Source organism: Nomascus leucogenys, chromosome 6 (genome assembly GCF_006542625.1).
Source record: "Nomascus leucogenys isolate Asia chromosome 6, Asia_NLE_v1, whole genome shotgun sequence".
Taxonomy (NCBI): domain Eukaryota; kingdom Metazoa; phylum Chordata; class Mammalia; order Primates; family Hylobatidae; genus Nomascus; species Nomascus leucogenys.
Window position 1 is genome coordinate 102986525 of NC_044386.1, and position 15333 is coordinate 103001857.

Below are 15333 nucleotides of genomic sequence, written 5' to 3' on the forward strand. Positions count from 1 at the left end.
GATAGCTGGGATTACAGGCATGAGCCACTGCGCCTGGCCTAAAACAAAAATTTCATAGTTTTCTAGTTTAAGAAAGGAATTGAGCATGCTGTTAGCATTCTCTCTCTCTCAATTAAAATGACTATTAAGAAATTTTTTAAAAAGGGTAAGTCCATTACAATGAAGAGAAAAAGAGAGGTTGGAAGGGCCAACAGAGTAGAGAGGGACAGAGAAGTTGGAAGCTGGTTGATGGATGAACTAGAGTAGATGAATCTGGAGCCCAGAACCCAGAGCTTTCAAAGCCGCAGCGGAGCTGGAGCGCCTTTCCTGGCAGAACCCCAACAAAGTTCTTGGCTAGGAGTTGGAAGTAAGGAGGGTGGAAATGAGAAGGTAGTGCTAAAACATGGAAATTAATTTAAAGCCTGTAAATAGACCATCCCCTTAACCAGCTGTTCATGACAATGGACAGGCTTTTTGAGATAAATTGAACAAACTGCCTGAGAAGAACTGGGACTGCTGGGTATGGCTTTGGGACCCCAGGGTTAAGCTCTCTTCCAATGGCTTTGAGGGGTCCCTGCCCTAGGGCTGGCTTCACACTCTAATGCCAGGTGCCAGTCAGCAAGCCTCCCACATACACAGAGCTCCCAGCCAACCTTTCTGTTTTGGAGATAGTATTATCTTGAAAACAGACCAGCTGCTTAGAATAGTGAAGTTGGAGACGGTGTTTAATCATCTGACATATAAGGAAAAGCAGAACGTGAATGACAAAGACCAAGAGAAACACAACAGCGGATCCTCAAGGAAACAGTGGAGAACTTTTAAAACTTTGTTTAATGTCATCTTGGAGACTTCAGAAAGTTTTTCCGTTCATCAAACCAGGACACGGTGCTGTGGAGAAAAAAGGAACGATCAAGAAAGAAGCAAGGATTCTTAGAAATTTAAATGTGATTGCTGGGGAGAAAAATAGGAAGGCACCAGAAGATAATGGCAAGGAAATCTTCCAAAATGCAGAGGGAAATAATGATAAAAAATATGAGACAACATACAGATAAATAGCTAATATTTACTGAGGCAATTTTTTTGTCAGGCATTATTCAAAATGATTTGTGTTTTAATTTATGTTAATCATCACAACAACATTATGAAGTAGGTGCTGTTATTCTCATCTTTTTTGAGAGGCAGGCATTGATAATAAGTCACATGGCTAGCAAGTGACAAAACAAGCTTAAACCCAAGCAGTCTATTTCCTCTTGGCCTTACTGTGTGGCACTGAAAATAGTCAGAAGCCCAGAAATGGTGTGTTATGGTAAACAGCTCTCCTGTTTCCTCAGCCTTGGTTTTCTTATTAAAATGCAGGGAATAGCACCTTCCTTCTATGTGAGAGGATTAAATGAATTGGCATTTGTCATACGGCAGACACCCAACAAATGGTAGCTTTCTCTCTGGTTTTATTCATTCCCCTCCCTTTGGCCATGAGGGACTGTGCCTTAGTTAGTTTTTAATTCCCTGTATTCATCACAGAGTTTGCAACATAATGTCAAGTGATCATTATGAGGGTGATACAGTTGACTGAGGAGTCTCTAAAAGGAGTGTTCAGGGGAAAAAAGTAGGTAAGAACAATGTGATCCTGAAAAACAGCACCCTTGCCTTTGAAAATGAGATATAGGGGAGTATACCTCCACTTGAGATAGTTGTAAACATAACTGATCAGAGGAGTGCCAGGATTTGGTTAGGGTGGGGAGTGAGGGGGATATAACAGGCTAGCGTTTTCATTGTGCATTGTGATTATGGCCATAGGAATAAAATGAGGAAATTGAAAGGTAGAGGGTTAGGAACATGAAATAGAACTTAACTTTCATCACTCACCTCAGTGTAATAAAGAGTATTCTGAAAGAAGATAATGGGTTTTCTAAAACCTGTATTTTACAACTTGGATCCTGGAAATACAAATATAGTAAGTGTTCTGGGAGCTCATATCTAAAGCTACTTGAGTCCGAGTCTTCCAGGCAAATAATCTTTTTTTTTTTTTTTTTTTTTTTTTGAGATGGAGTCTTGTTCTGTCGCCCAGGCTGGAGTACAGTGGCACTATCTCGGCTCACTGCAAGCTCTGCCTCCCGGGTTCACGCCATTCTCCTGCCTCAGCCTCCCAAGTAGCTGGGACTACAGGCGCCTGCCACCACACCCGGCTAATTTTTTGTATTTTTTTTAGTAGAGATAGGTTTCACCGTGTTAGCCGGGATAGTCTTGATCTCCTGACCTCATGATCCGCCTGCCTCGGCCTCCCAAAATGCTGGGATTACAGGCGTGAGCCACCACCCCCGGCCTGTAAATAATCTTAAAAAAAAATTTTTTTCTAAAGTGTTCTTACGTCTTTAAATATCACCAAAATGAAATAATGGTTCTTGCCAGGCGCGGTGGCTCACGGCTATCATCCCAGCACTTTGGGAGGCCAAGGTGGTCCTGAGGTCAGGAGTTCAAGACCAGCCTAGCCAACATGGTGAAACCCCCTCTCTACTAAAAATACAGAAATTAGCTGGGTACGGTGGCACACTCCTGTAATCCCAGCTACTCAGGAGGCTGAGGCAGGAGAATCTCTTTTACCCAGGAGGTAGAGGTTGCAGTGAGCAGAGATCACACCAGTGGACTGTAGGCTGGGCGACAGAACAAGACTCTGTCTCAAAAAAAAAAAAAAAAAGCCAGGCACAGTGGCTCACACCTATAACCCTACCACTTTGGGAGGCCAAAGTGGGTGGATCACCTGAGGTCAGGAGTTCGAGACAAGCCTGTCCAACATAATGAAGTCCCATCTCTACTAAAAATACAAAAAATTAGCCAGGTGTGGTGGTGCGCACCTGTAATCCCAGCTGCTCAGGAGGCTAAGGTAGGAGAATCGCTTGAACCTGGGAGGTGGAAGTTGCAGTGAGCCGAGATTGCGCCCTTACACTCCAGCCTGGGCAACAAGAGTGAAACTCTGTCTCAAAAAAAAAAAAAAAAAAAAAAAAAAATTTTTTTTTTTTTTTTAGAAGGATTCTCGCTCTGTTGCCAGGCTGGAGTGCAGCAGCACAATCTCGGTTTACTACAATCTCTGCCTCCCAGGTTCAAGCGATTCTCCTGCCTTAGTCTCCTGAGCAGCTGGGATTACAGGTGCACGCCACCACACCTGGCTAATTTTTGTATTTTTAGTGGAGATGGCGTTTCACATGTTGGCCAGGATGATCTCGACCTCCTGACCTCGTGATCCGCCCACCTTGGCCTCCTGAAGTTCTGGGATTACAGGTGTGAGCCACCGCGCCTGGCCGAAATAATGGTTCTTAATGCCATACTTCTCCAGTAGCCTCAGCTATCTTAAGTATAGCTGAGAACTGGGCAGTAAGCACAAGGGTCTCCGAGGAGCCACAGAAAGGGGCCTAAAGATGATATGCACAAGTTCAAGTATAGTTTAAGAAGAACCACCCAGGTCTTCACTGAGAATCTTAGCTTTTTCTCGTTTCTTTTTTTTTTTTTTTAATTTTATTATTTATTTTTGAGACAGAGTCTAGCTCTGTTGCCCATGCCGCCTTGCAGTGGCACGATCTTGACTCACAGCAATCTGTACCTCCCAGGTTCAAACGATTCTCCTGCCTCAGCCTCCCGAGTAGCTGGGATTACAGGCATACACTACCACGCCTGGCTAATTTTTGTATTTTTAGTAGACTGGGTTTCGCCTTGTTGACCAGGCTGGTCTTGAACTCCTGACCTCAGGTGATCCGCCTCAGCCTTCCAAAGTGTTGAGATTACAGGCGTGAGCCACCGTGCTCGGCCTGTTTTTTTTTTTAATATTAAGTTCCGGAGTACATGTGCAGGATGTGCAGGTTTGTTACATAGGTAAACGTGGCAATGTGGTTTGCTGCACCTATCAACCTGTCACCTGGGCATTAAGCCCAGCATGCATTAGCTATTTATCCTGATGCTCACCCTCTCCCATTTTTCTCAGTTCTATAGAGCTGATTTATCTCTCGACCTACCAGTTAGAAGCAGTGAACTAGGAGGAAGGCAACACTGGGCTGCTAGATAATATTTTTAGAGAAAAATTGGACCTAAATACTACAAAGTACGTAGCAAGATGGAGTCATTTAATATATTATTAAGTTGCTTTATTCCTCCCAAGCCCCAGTACTCTAATCTGTGATCATTATGCTAATTCTGGGATAACAACGAAAGGTTAAAAGATGCCCAGAATAAGAAGGCACTATTATCAAGAAATCAATGAATATTTTAACATTTAGAGATGTGACTTTAGCCACCTGCAGATTTATTTAGATGAAATGAGGGAAAGATAAGTGAACCACTGTTGTCCTAAGGAGCAGTGGGGTGCTAGAAAGAACTCTGAGGATGGCTTGGAGACACAGATTTGTCTCATGATTAAGTAATAATATTAATAATCCTCAGGATTAAGTAAGAATAAAATGAGATGATGTATGTGCAAATGCCCTGTAGATTGCAAAGGCTGATGCAGATTTATTTTTATTTCAATAGTTTTTTAGGAACAGGTGGTTTTTGATTACATGGATAAGTGCTTTGGTGGTGATTTCTGAAATTTTGGTGCACTTGTCACCTGAGCAGTGTACACTGTACCCAGTATGTAGTCTTTTATCCCTCACTCCCCTCCCACCCTTCCCCCCGTGAGTCCCCAAAGTCCATTATATCATTCTTATGCCTCTGTGTCGTGACACAGGTTTCAGATTATTTTTTAGTTTGCTCATTATGTTTTAAAATATTTTCCCAGCACTTTGTGAGGCTGAGGTGGGAGGATGGCTTGAGCCTAGGAGTTCAAGACCAGTCTGGGCAATATGATGAAACCGTCTCTACAAAAAATAAAAAATTAGCCGGGTGTGGTAGTGCAAACTTGTAGTGCCAGCTACTTAGGGAGCTGAGGTGGGAGGATGGCTTGAGCCAGAGAGGTTGAAGCTGCAGTGAGCCATGCACTCCAGCCTGGAATCCATCAAGACCCTGTCGATGGATGGATGGATGGATGGATGGATGGATGGTGGGTGGGTGGGTGGGTGGATGGATGGATGGATGGATGGATGGATGGATAGATGAAAATATAAAATAAAATATAAGTAAATACTCCTCAGAAATTTAACTCTGATGGATTGCTTATCTAAAACATTACTGATCATCTCTGCAAATGTGCCAATTGCTTTCCAGATTTCTGTATTCAGATGAAGTTCAAATTGGTCCAGAAACAGTTATGACCACTCTTTATACTGCCAAGAAATATGCAGTCCCAGCCTTGGAAGCACACTGTGTAGAATTTCTCACCAAACATCTTAGGGCAGATAATGCCTTTATGTTACTTACTCAGGTAAGTAAATGTAGCTAAGGTATGTATCATTGTAGTTTTAAAATTGAGTAAACTATATATGGGCATTTAATATTTCCTAGAGAATTCTAGATTATAATTTTAAAGTATATATAATTATTTTTATAATACACATCAGGGAAATATGTCAGATCTGTAAGATTTTAGAATTGAAAAGTGTGTTAGAGGCCATGCACGGTGGTTCACACCTGTAATTCCAAGACTCTGGAATGCTGAAGCGGGTAGATCACTTGAGGTCAGGAGTTCAAGACCAGCCTGGCCAGCATGACCCCATCTCTACTAAAAATACAAAAATTAGCCAGCTGTGGTGGCGCAGGCTCGTAATCCCAGCTACTCAAGAGGCTGAGGCAGAAGAATCGCTTGAATTGGGGTGGCGGGGCAGACACCCTGGGAGACAGAGCGAGATTCCATCTCAAAAAAAAGCATATTAGAGTTAATACGGTGCTGAATCATACAGGTGAAGAAGCTAAAGCCTTATATATGTAAGTGGGATGTTGCGACTCAAGGTTAGACAGCTATTTAGGATTGGAGTTGAGATTGAGATCCAGTACTGTTTCTACTTATGATTGAGAGTATGATAGCATGAAATGTTACGAATGTCTTCGTTCTCAAATTTTGCTGGATCTCGAATAAAGATGAAATATAAGTCCTGAAAAGTTCTAAGATTAACGATCTTTGGACCTGTAATCTGGAAACTTGCTGATCTACTTCTGGAGGAGTTAAAGTTTTAGGTTTATGTGAAATATTCTTTTTCTGACATTTTTAAGTTTTCATTAAGTATAGGATCCATATAGAAAACTACATAGATTGTGGCTGGGCATGGTGGCTCAAGCCTATAATCCCAGCACTTTGGGAGGCCGAGGTGGGCAGATCACTCGAGGCCGATAGTTAGAGACCAGCCTGGCCAACAAGGCAAAACCCAGTCTCTACTAAAAATACAAAAATTAGCTGAGCATGGTGGCGCATGCCTGTAACCCCAGCTACTTGGGAGGCTGAGGCAAGAGAATCGTTTGAGCTTGGGAGGTGGAGGTTGCAGTGAGCCAAGGTTGTGCCATTGCAGTCCAGGTTGGGTGACAGAGGGAAACACTATCTCAAAAAAAGAAAAAGAAAAGTACACGTACTCTAAGTGTATAGTCTAATGAAATTTTACAAACCTAACACAACTGTGGAACCTTTAGCCAGTCCTTAACATATAGTATTTAGCATTTGTTATATGTGTGTAATCTGAGCTTTATACTTTGTAAATCAACAGTTTTTTTCTTTTTAGACAATGTTGTAATCCTATGTAAAAATTGTTTTTAAAATTCTAAGGTGATAAAATATCCCATTTGACATTAGTACTGGAAATAATTATTGATGGCCCCTAGCTCAACCCTCTCATTCTACAAACGGGAAAATTAAAACCTGGGGTAATTAACTGCCTTTCCAAACCTTCATAGGCTAGGTAGGGCCATGGCCCAGAGCTCTTGTTTTCCAGTTCAGTGTTCATTCTATCATTTAGAAAATGTTTGGTACCAGCTGGGCACGGTGGCTCATGCCTGTAATCCCAGCACTTTGGGAGGCCGAGGCGGGCAGATCATGAGGTCAAGAGATCGAGACCATCCTGGCCAACATGGTGAAACCCCGTCTCTACTGAAAATACAAAAATTAGCTGGGCGTGATGGCACGTGCCTGTAGTCCCAGCTACTTGGGAGGCTGAGGCAGGAGAATCACTCGAACCCGGGAGGCAGAGTTTGCAGTGAGCCTAGATCGCACCACTGCACTCCAGCCTGGCGACAGAGCAAAACTCTGTCTCAAAAAAAAAAAAAAAGGAAAGAAACCATTTGGTACCTTTTAAAAACATCTTCTGTCATGAAGTATTTGTAGTTACAGAAGAAAGAACATTCTGATGTCACCTCTTCTTGGACATAATTATAGAACTCCACGTATGCCAGATACCAAGCTATCCCCTTTACATATATTATGGCACTTACTCCTCACTATGATGCTGTGATGTAGTTTAATATTATTATCCCTTTTTTTCTTTTTTCTTTTTTTTTTGAGGCAGAGTATCACTCTGTTGCCCAGCCTGGAGTGCAGTGGTGCAGTTCGGCTCACTGCAGCCTCCACCTCTCGGGTTCAAGCGATTCTCCTGCCTCAGCCACCTGAGTAGCTGGGATTACAGGTGCACACCACCACGCCTGGCTAATTTTTTTATTTTGGTAGAGACAGGGTTTCACCATGTTGGCCAAGCTAGTCTCGAACTCCTGACCTCAAGTGATCCACCTGCCTTGGCCTCCCAAAGTGGTGGGATTACAGGCGTGAGCCACCGTGCCTCACCTAGTATCTCCTTATCCCCTTTTTAAAGATAAAAATGGAAGCTTACAGAAGTTAACATCTTATTACACTAGACAGCAGTGGTAAAACTAAGGTCTCACCTAAAATTGATAGTTGTGAAGGTTTAGTAATACTGATAATAATAGCAGAATGTACTGGGAGATGATTGTATGCCAGGCACCTTTCTCAGCACTTTGTGTACATTAATTCATTTAATCCTCAAAGTAACTTTATGAGGTGTAGGTTTTCAAAGTAAAGGTTTTCTTATTATCACCATTTTTAAGTAAGGAAATTGAGGCACAGAGAGGTGAAGTAACTTGACCAAAGTCATATAACTAATAAGTGATATCTCTGTATTTTTTCCTCTTTTGAATTTGTCATTAAAATTTAATAAATAAGTTGATATTCATAAGATTCTTTATTGTCCAGGAGTTTTAATGCATGTAGAGACGATCACTTAACTATTTTTATTTTAAAGGTGAGATATAAATTCAGAAACCAATAAACTAAACTTTGGCAATTAAAATGCAGATTCTGGTTCAGTAGCACCAGAATAGGGCCTCAGAGTACATTTCTAACAGGCATTCAGATGACACCAGTGTTTCTGGAGCAGATTTTGAGTAGCAAGGGTTAACAGGTGTCACTATGAGAAAAAAAGAACTTTTCAGTATCTTGTTGGTCTGAGATTCCAATATTACATTTTTCACTGGTGGGGTCATGTGAATTAGCCCATAAATTGTCATGTGAAACTTCTTGTTCCTGCCAAGTGAGTCATTTGAACTGAGCATGTTCATTTACTTAAGAGGGCCTTTGCCAGCTTCTCTCTAAAGCAAAGTGCCAGTATACTGTACCAGCATGATTTATAGAGGGAAAAACACTTTCTATGAAGTGTTATCAAAGATAATGCCAAAGTCAAAGACAGTTTTGAGAACATTTATTTCACCCTAAATAGCAGCAATAGATTCCATAGGAAATTTGATATAGCCTGTGTAAGGAGTGACAGACATTTGCTACCCTGAATAAGATAATTTTTATAAAAAATTGTTTTTCCTAGAGTGAAAGATCAATTTTAATATGAACACCAACTAAAAATATAGTTGAGTTGGCCAATTAAAATATCTTTTGAGGCTGGGCGCGGTGGCTCACACCTGCAGTCCCAGCACTTTGGGAGGCCGAGGTGGGCAGATTGCTTGAGTCCAGAAGTTGGAGATGAGCCTGTGCAACATGGCGAAACCTTGTCTCTATTAAAAAATACAAAAGCCAAGCACGGTGCCCATGCTTGTAATCCCAGCACTTTGGGGAGGTGGATCGCTTGAGGTCAGGAGTTGGAGACCAGCCTGGCCAACACGGCAAAACCCTGTCTCTATTAAAAATTCAAAGATTAGGTGGGTGTGGTGGTAGGTACCTGTGGTCCCAGCTATTCAGGAGGCTGAGGCAGGCGAATCCCTTGAACCTGGGAGGTGGAGGTTGCAGTAAGCCGAGATTATGCCACTGCACTCCAGCCTAGGTGACAGTGAGACCTTGTCGCCAAAAAAGAGTAAAAGGCCATGATGTGTGCAACTTACTCTCAAATAGTTTAGTCTCTCCTCCCAGATAGATGTGTGTGTGTGTGTGTGTGTGTGTGTGTGTATATGTATATATATATATGGAAAAGTAATAAATGAGGCAGTGTTAAATTATATTTAGATAAATCTGTATAAAGGGTATATGGGTTTTCATTGCACTATCTTTACAACTTTTGTATAAATTTGAAATTCCAAAGTATTTGTGTGTCTAAATAAAAAAGGTACAGTTAAAAAAAAATAAGGAAATTCCAAATGAAAAATATTTTGAGGGAAAATTGCATGAGATAGATTTAATATTTATTAATACACGTTTTTTATTTAGTGCTAAAATGTATTTAAAATTTGACAAAGCAAATTATTGTAAACAGGCTCAGTGTATAATCTAGGAAGTGCATTTTCAAATATTCAAGTATTCTATACATATTTTATGTTATATGTAAATGTTTTAAAATATATATATAATTTTTAAAATATATTTAAATTAAAAAAAATTAAAGCCAGTGTGTTTAATGTTTTCTTCTCTCCCTCATAAAGCACATGATAATTGTTTAGATATTTATCAGTTGTTCAGTAGTATCTGAATTACTGAATACTTTAAAATGAGTTTTACTTTAAAATTAAATGAAGAATCATCAGTCATGCCAAATAATTGGTGTCATTTATGATATGGTTAATTAATTGGCAGAATTCTCAGAAGGTTTCTGCCCAAGCCAACATAAATACCTTTGGGCATTTAGCGTTTGCCCATCCTCTAAAATGTAAAGAGAACTGACCCCAAGCCAGAATGAAAGGTTGGTCATTGGCACGCCTATCATCATACCTCCTCTTTCAGTGTTTCAGCTTTTTAAAAAGCTTGCTTGAGTTTGACTTGAACTCCCCCTGCTTATAAACTGTTTTTTTTTTTTTTGTGGGGGAGGGTTATAACATACGTATTGATAAAGCACATACTGTAAGCTTGACTTCTAACATCTTAAAGCCAAAATTAGTTCTTCTGGAATTATACAGTACATATTCTTGCTCACTATATATTCTGGCTTTTTTGCTCATCATTAGGTTTGTGTGGTTCATTTATATTGGTTTGTGTAGTTGTAGATTGTTCATTCTCGTTTTTGTATAATATTCCGTCATGTGAATTTTATGTATTTGTTCTTGTGTTGTCAGACATAATTTTGCTTAGGTTCCCAGAGCTCTCATGCTCTAAAATTCTTGTACCCTGTTCTGTCCTCAAAATCAAAACAGGCAATGGAAGAGAAAATCTGATATTTGTACTGTTGTGCTTGACAATTGATATTATAGTTTAGTGAAAAGACTATAAGATTTAAGTACTTGCTTTGCAACATACTTAACTAGATGATCTTAAGCAAGTCACTGTACCTCTCCAAAGCTCTGAAAATGGGATAATAATGTAAGCCTTATCTAACATAAAGGGTTCATTAAGGATCAGAATAAGTAATGTATAAGAAAATAGGCTGTACACACACACACACACATATAAGCACACAAAAATAAAAATAACAGGATTGGTAATGTGAATTTGTTCTTATCTCAGCAGGGCATTTGTATTTTTAGCTTTTCATTTCTGATTGTAGAATGAAAAGTTTTAAGAATATATAGACATTATCATGTGTATTTTAAGTAGATATTTTTACATAATTAGCAATTATAACTGTTGACAATATTAACTTCAAATATGTACAGCCTGAAGGTAAAATAACTATGAAAGTTAAATAACTATCTCTTTATATGTTTAGGCTCGATTATTTGATGAACCTCAGCTTGCTAGTCTTTGTCTAGATACAATAGACAAAAGCACAATGGATGCAATAAGTGCAGAAGGGTTTACTGATATTGATATAGGTAAGTTCGCCATGAAGTAAATTGTTACATTTTAAGTATAGTTAATGCCTTACTTGTCAGCCTTGTTGGAGAAGGACATATTTTTAAATCAGTGGCTTTCCCAAATGATTGAAGTCTCTCTAAGAGTTTTGCTTTCTTTTGTTTTGGTGAAACTATTTCTAAAAGTCTTAACTACCTCATTGCCTGTTAAAAGATTTCAAATCAAATAAATATTCATTGAATGCCCACCATATGCATGGCATTATTCTAGGGTCCATAGGAAACATAAAAAAGAGTAAGAGGTGAGTTGTCTTGTTAAGGAAACGTCTAATTGGAGAATCAAGGAATAAATATTTTAAAATTAAGATTTAAAACGCTAGTAGAAGAGAGGGTATTAATACCTGGGTGATGAAATAGTCTGTACAGCAAACCCCCATGACACAAGTTTACCTGTGTGACAAACCTGCACGTGTACCCCTAAACTTAAAATAAAAATTAAAAAAAAGAGGACATATGGTAAAATGTGATTTCTGTCTTTTCTAAATTAGGTATGTAGAAAATAATTACTATGCAAATCCAGAAAATGGAGCGATTACTTCAGATTGCAGTAGTGTTAGGAAAATTTTGACAGAAGAGGTTCTGCTATGAGCCTTAAAGAATGGATAGTACAGTAGGTCCTTGAATAATGTTGTTTCATTATAATGTTGATAAGAAAAAAAGGACTCCTGGCGGGGGCCACAATCTATAGGGTTTACATGTTCTCCTATATCTTCATGGTCTTCTCCAGGCGCTCTAGTTTCCTCTCACATCCCAAAGATGTTCATGTTAGGTTCTTTGGTGTGTCGAAATGGCCTCAGTCTGAATGACAGTGTGTGTGAGTGTGCCGTGTAATGAAATGATGTACTGTGTGGGATTGGTTCCTGCCTATACCAAGCCACTGGGATAAGCTCCGGCCACCTGAGACTCTGAACTGGAATAAGTGGATTGGAAAATGATTTATCAAGTAAAAATTTGTAAAGTATATGATAATCATACAAATGTTTGATGATAAATGACATAGTATGAAAGCACTCAGCAATCCCACTATGTTATTTGCTTTTGAACTGCGTTGTGTGGGAGGTGCTCCTCAAAATTTTCACTTTGTAAACGTTTATTCCTGGATTTAACCCACCACCACTATGACCACTGTCACTCACTGATTCACCAAAAATTGGGTAAATGATTCTCTTTCTTGTCTTTATTAATCTTTCTAAAATGTATGTATAGCTCACATTTATTTCACTGTTTAATTTAGAAGTGCTTTGAGTCTTTATTTAGAAGCTTGGTGGTATTTTTGTGACCAGAAATATGCCGTAGGAACTTAACTCTTGTTTGTATCAGTTAGCTCATGGTAAAATTGCTTTCGTTAGACATTGTTTCATTTGAAGTCACAGTTTCCAAGAACCCATACATTGAGGACTTACTGTGTTTGGATAGTGGAGAGGGGAGGGCATTAGTGGCAAGTAGAACCTCAGGAAGAAGTGTATAAGAGGAATCATGTGCAAAGCAGTTTAAAGCCAGGTGATAGAGGAACATCTAATGATAGGCTAACGATGTACATTTTGTCTTGTAGGAGAGTAGAGAGACCTAATCCAGGCCTATGGCTTTAAATACTATCTTTATGATGATAACCTAAAATATGTATCTTCAGTCCCTGTCTTCTTCTGGGCTACAAACTCACATACCCAACTGTCTACCTGACATTCTCATTTGGAGATTTTATAGGCATTTGAAACAGAACAGCTAAAGGAGAACCATTGATTCCCCTTGCTGTCTGTTAGGTCTCTTCTGTTCCTTTCCAACTGTTTTCAGTCTTCCTTAACAACACCACCATGAACCTGATTGCTTGGGCTAAAAACTCCAGTTATTCTTGATTATTATTTCTCTCATACCCCACATGCGGTCTTATCATCAGGTGCTCATGGCTCTACTTTGAATATGTATCCTGAATCTGACACTACTTACCATATCCGTGGCTACCACCTAGTCTAAGCCACCATTCTCTTTTGCCTGGTTAATTGCAGTGGTCTCTTGTAGTCTCTCCTTTCATCCAGTCTTGCTCCCATACACTCCATTCTCTACATGGCAGCCAGAATGATCTTTATAAATAAAAAATCAGCCCATATAACTTCCTTGCTTCCAGTGTCTTCCCACTGCCATTTGCATAAAATTTAAATTCCTTATAAAAGCTCACAGGAATACAAGGCCTGTGGAGTCAGGCCTTGTATTTGTCAGGCTGTGGTAAGAAATAGACCCAAAAGTGCAGACTGGCTCAAACACAGAAGTTTATTTCACGCCCATATAACAGACCAAGGGAGTATTATAGTCAATAGGTAGTTCTCTCTTGTTGTTCTGTCATTCCCTGGAGCCTAGCTATTATCTGTGTTTTGCTGGCAGATGGGAGAAAGTGTGGATAGGGAAAATACCCACAGATTAAAAGCCTTGACCCTGATATAGCACCTACATTTTGGCTGTTATTTTATTGGTCCCATTCAGTTGCAAGATCTCACCTAACTTTGGAGAAGCCAAGAGATGCAGACTAGTCACACCCCAGGAAGAAGAGAAAACATCTTTGGTAAATAGGTAGAAGTCACTACCTGCATCTGACTTTGTCTCCTACCATTCTCCCCCTAATTCAAGTCCCATGTATGCCGGCCAGGATTATTTATATTCCATTCTTTTGTATTTGCTATTCCTTCTGATGAGAATCCTTCCCCCCTGAATCTTTGCATCTCAGATTAAAGGAGACCTGAGACTTCAGACCTACTTAATTAGATACCGTGTTCCCCTAAGCAATCTCTATTCCATTACTCTTGCTCTGATTTATTTTCCTTGTAATACACATTGCTCTCTGAAAGTCTTATCTAGGTACTTGTCTATATATATATATATATATATATATATATATATATGTTGATTGTTTACTTTTCTCTCGTAAATTGTAAACTCCTTGAAGGCAGGGACTTCGTCTTGTGTACAACTGTATCACTAGCACCAAAGACAGAATAATATAGTACATGTTCAGCTGATATTTGTTGATCAACTGGACTGACTGGCTGTGTCTAGAGTAATGCTTTTTCTTCCCATCTTGGCTGGCTCTCACGCAGTCTTAAATCTTGGCTAAAGTAACACTTCCATATGACTCATTTTTTGAGAGCTGATACCCCACCCTCCTCCATTATACTTGGTATATTCCTCTGTTCTAACATCCTGTTGTTAGTTGATGTATTGCACAGTACCTTAGGAATAAATAATACACTGCTTATAATATACTGAAGGACAGGGACTAAATCAGATTCCTCCCCAGCACCTGCATGTGGTGTCTGTTGGGTACTGGATATTTGAGAGCCCTAAACACTGCCCAAGTTATTGATGAAACATTGCTTAATCCTAAGATTTCCTCCCTGTTAGGGGCTGTCAGATGCTTCATTTGTTCTTCAGTGTGTTCTCATCTGAAGTATTACTGCGTGCATCTGGGTAACTTATACCTTATAAATAGCTCTTAAATTATGTATGCTCTTGGAGCCTGAGAATCTTGAAGTACGTGCCTTGTACAGGGTAGAAGCCAATAAATATTTGGTCATTTGATTTGACTCACGGTTGTTTATATGAAAACTCAATATTGTGTTATATTTATGAAACAATCTGCTGTGTTTTTCTGATCTTTATTTGGTTCTGAGCTTTAACTTCGTACTTTAACACATCTGCCAGTAGAAGACCTATGTGTTTGTCTTTCTGCCCCATAGACTAGTTTGTTTCAAATGTACTTGTTAAAAATTGGTAAATAATTAAAAAACATTTTTTATCAATGTTATTATTATTATTTTTGTCTTTTTTGGTAGAGACGGGGTTTTGCCATGTTGCCCAGGTAGGTCTTGAACTCCTGGGCTCAAGCCATCTGCCCGCCTCAGCCTCCCAAAGTGCTGGGATTACAGGTGTGAACTGTTAGGCCCAGCCCCAAAAATTGGTAATTCAAGAGAAGACTGGGAGCTGAAAGGACTGGCTTCAGGAGCTTTTTACAGCTGTCTTATATTCTCAGGATGTTTTTTCTCCTCTGGGATTTGAATATGTGTTCTGGAGGAAGAGATACTGTTTCTTACAGCCTTTTGCTAAAGGAAGAAGAAAATTTATCATGTTGATAGAATAAAATGAATTTACGCCAAGGGTAGTATGATGTGCTTTTTTTTAGTAATAAAGCTTATGTGTTTATCTCTGCGGAAGTTATTAGCATAC

At 39.5% G+C, this 15333-nt stretch overlaps 1 protein-coding gene across 3 annotated transcripts in view; it reads left to right on the forward strand.

Annotated features, from left to right (window-relative positions):
- Positions 1 to 15333, forward strand: part of BTBD1 (BTB domain containing 1) — a 92690-nt gene that overhangs the window by 46709 nt on the left and 30648 nt on the right. For all 3 annotated transcript variants that reach the window (XM_030814934.1, XM_030814932.1, XM_030814935.1), the window contains exons 2-3: positions 5170 to 5326; positions 10977 to 11082. In XM_030814934.1, the coding sequence (XP_030670794.1) occupies positions 5170 to 5326; positions 10977 to 11082 (263 nt within the window). The remainder of the gene's footprint in view (positions 1 to 5169; positions 5327 to 10976; positions 11083 to 15333) is intronic.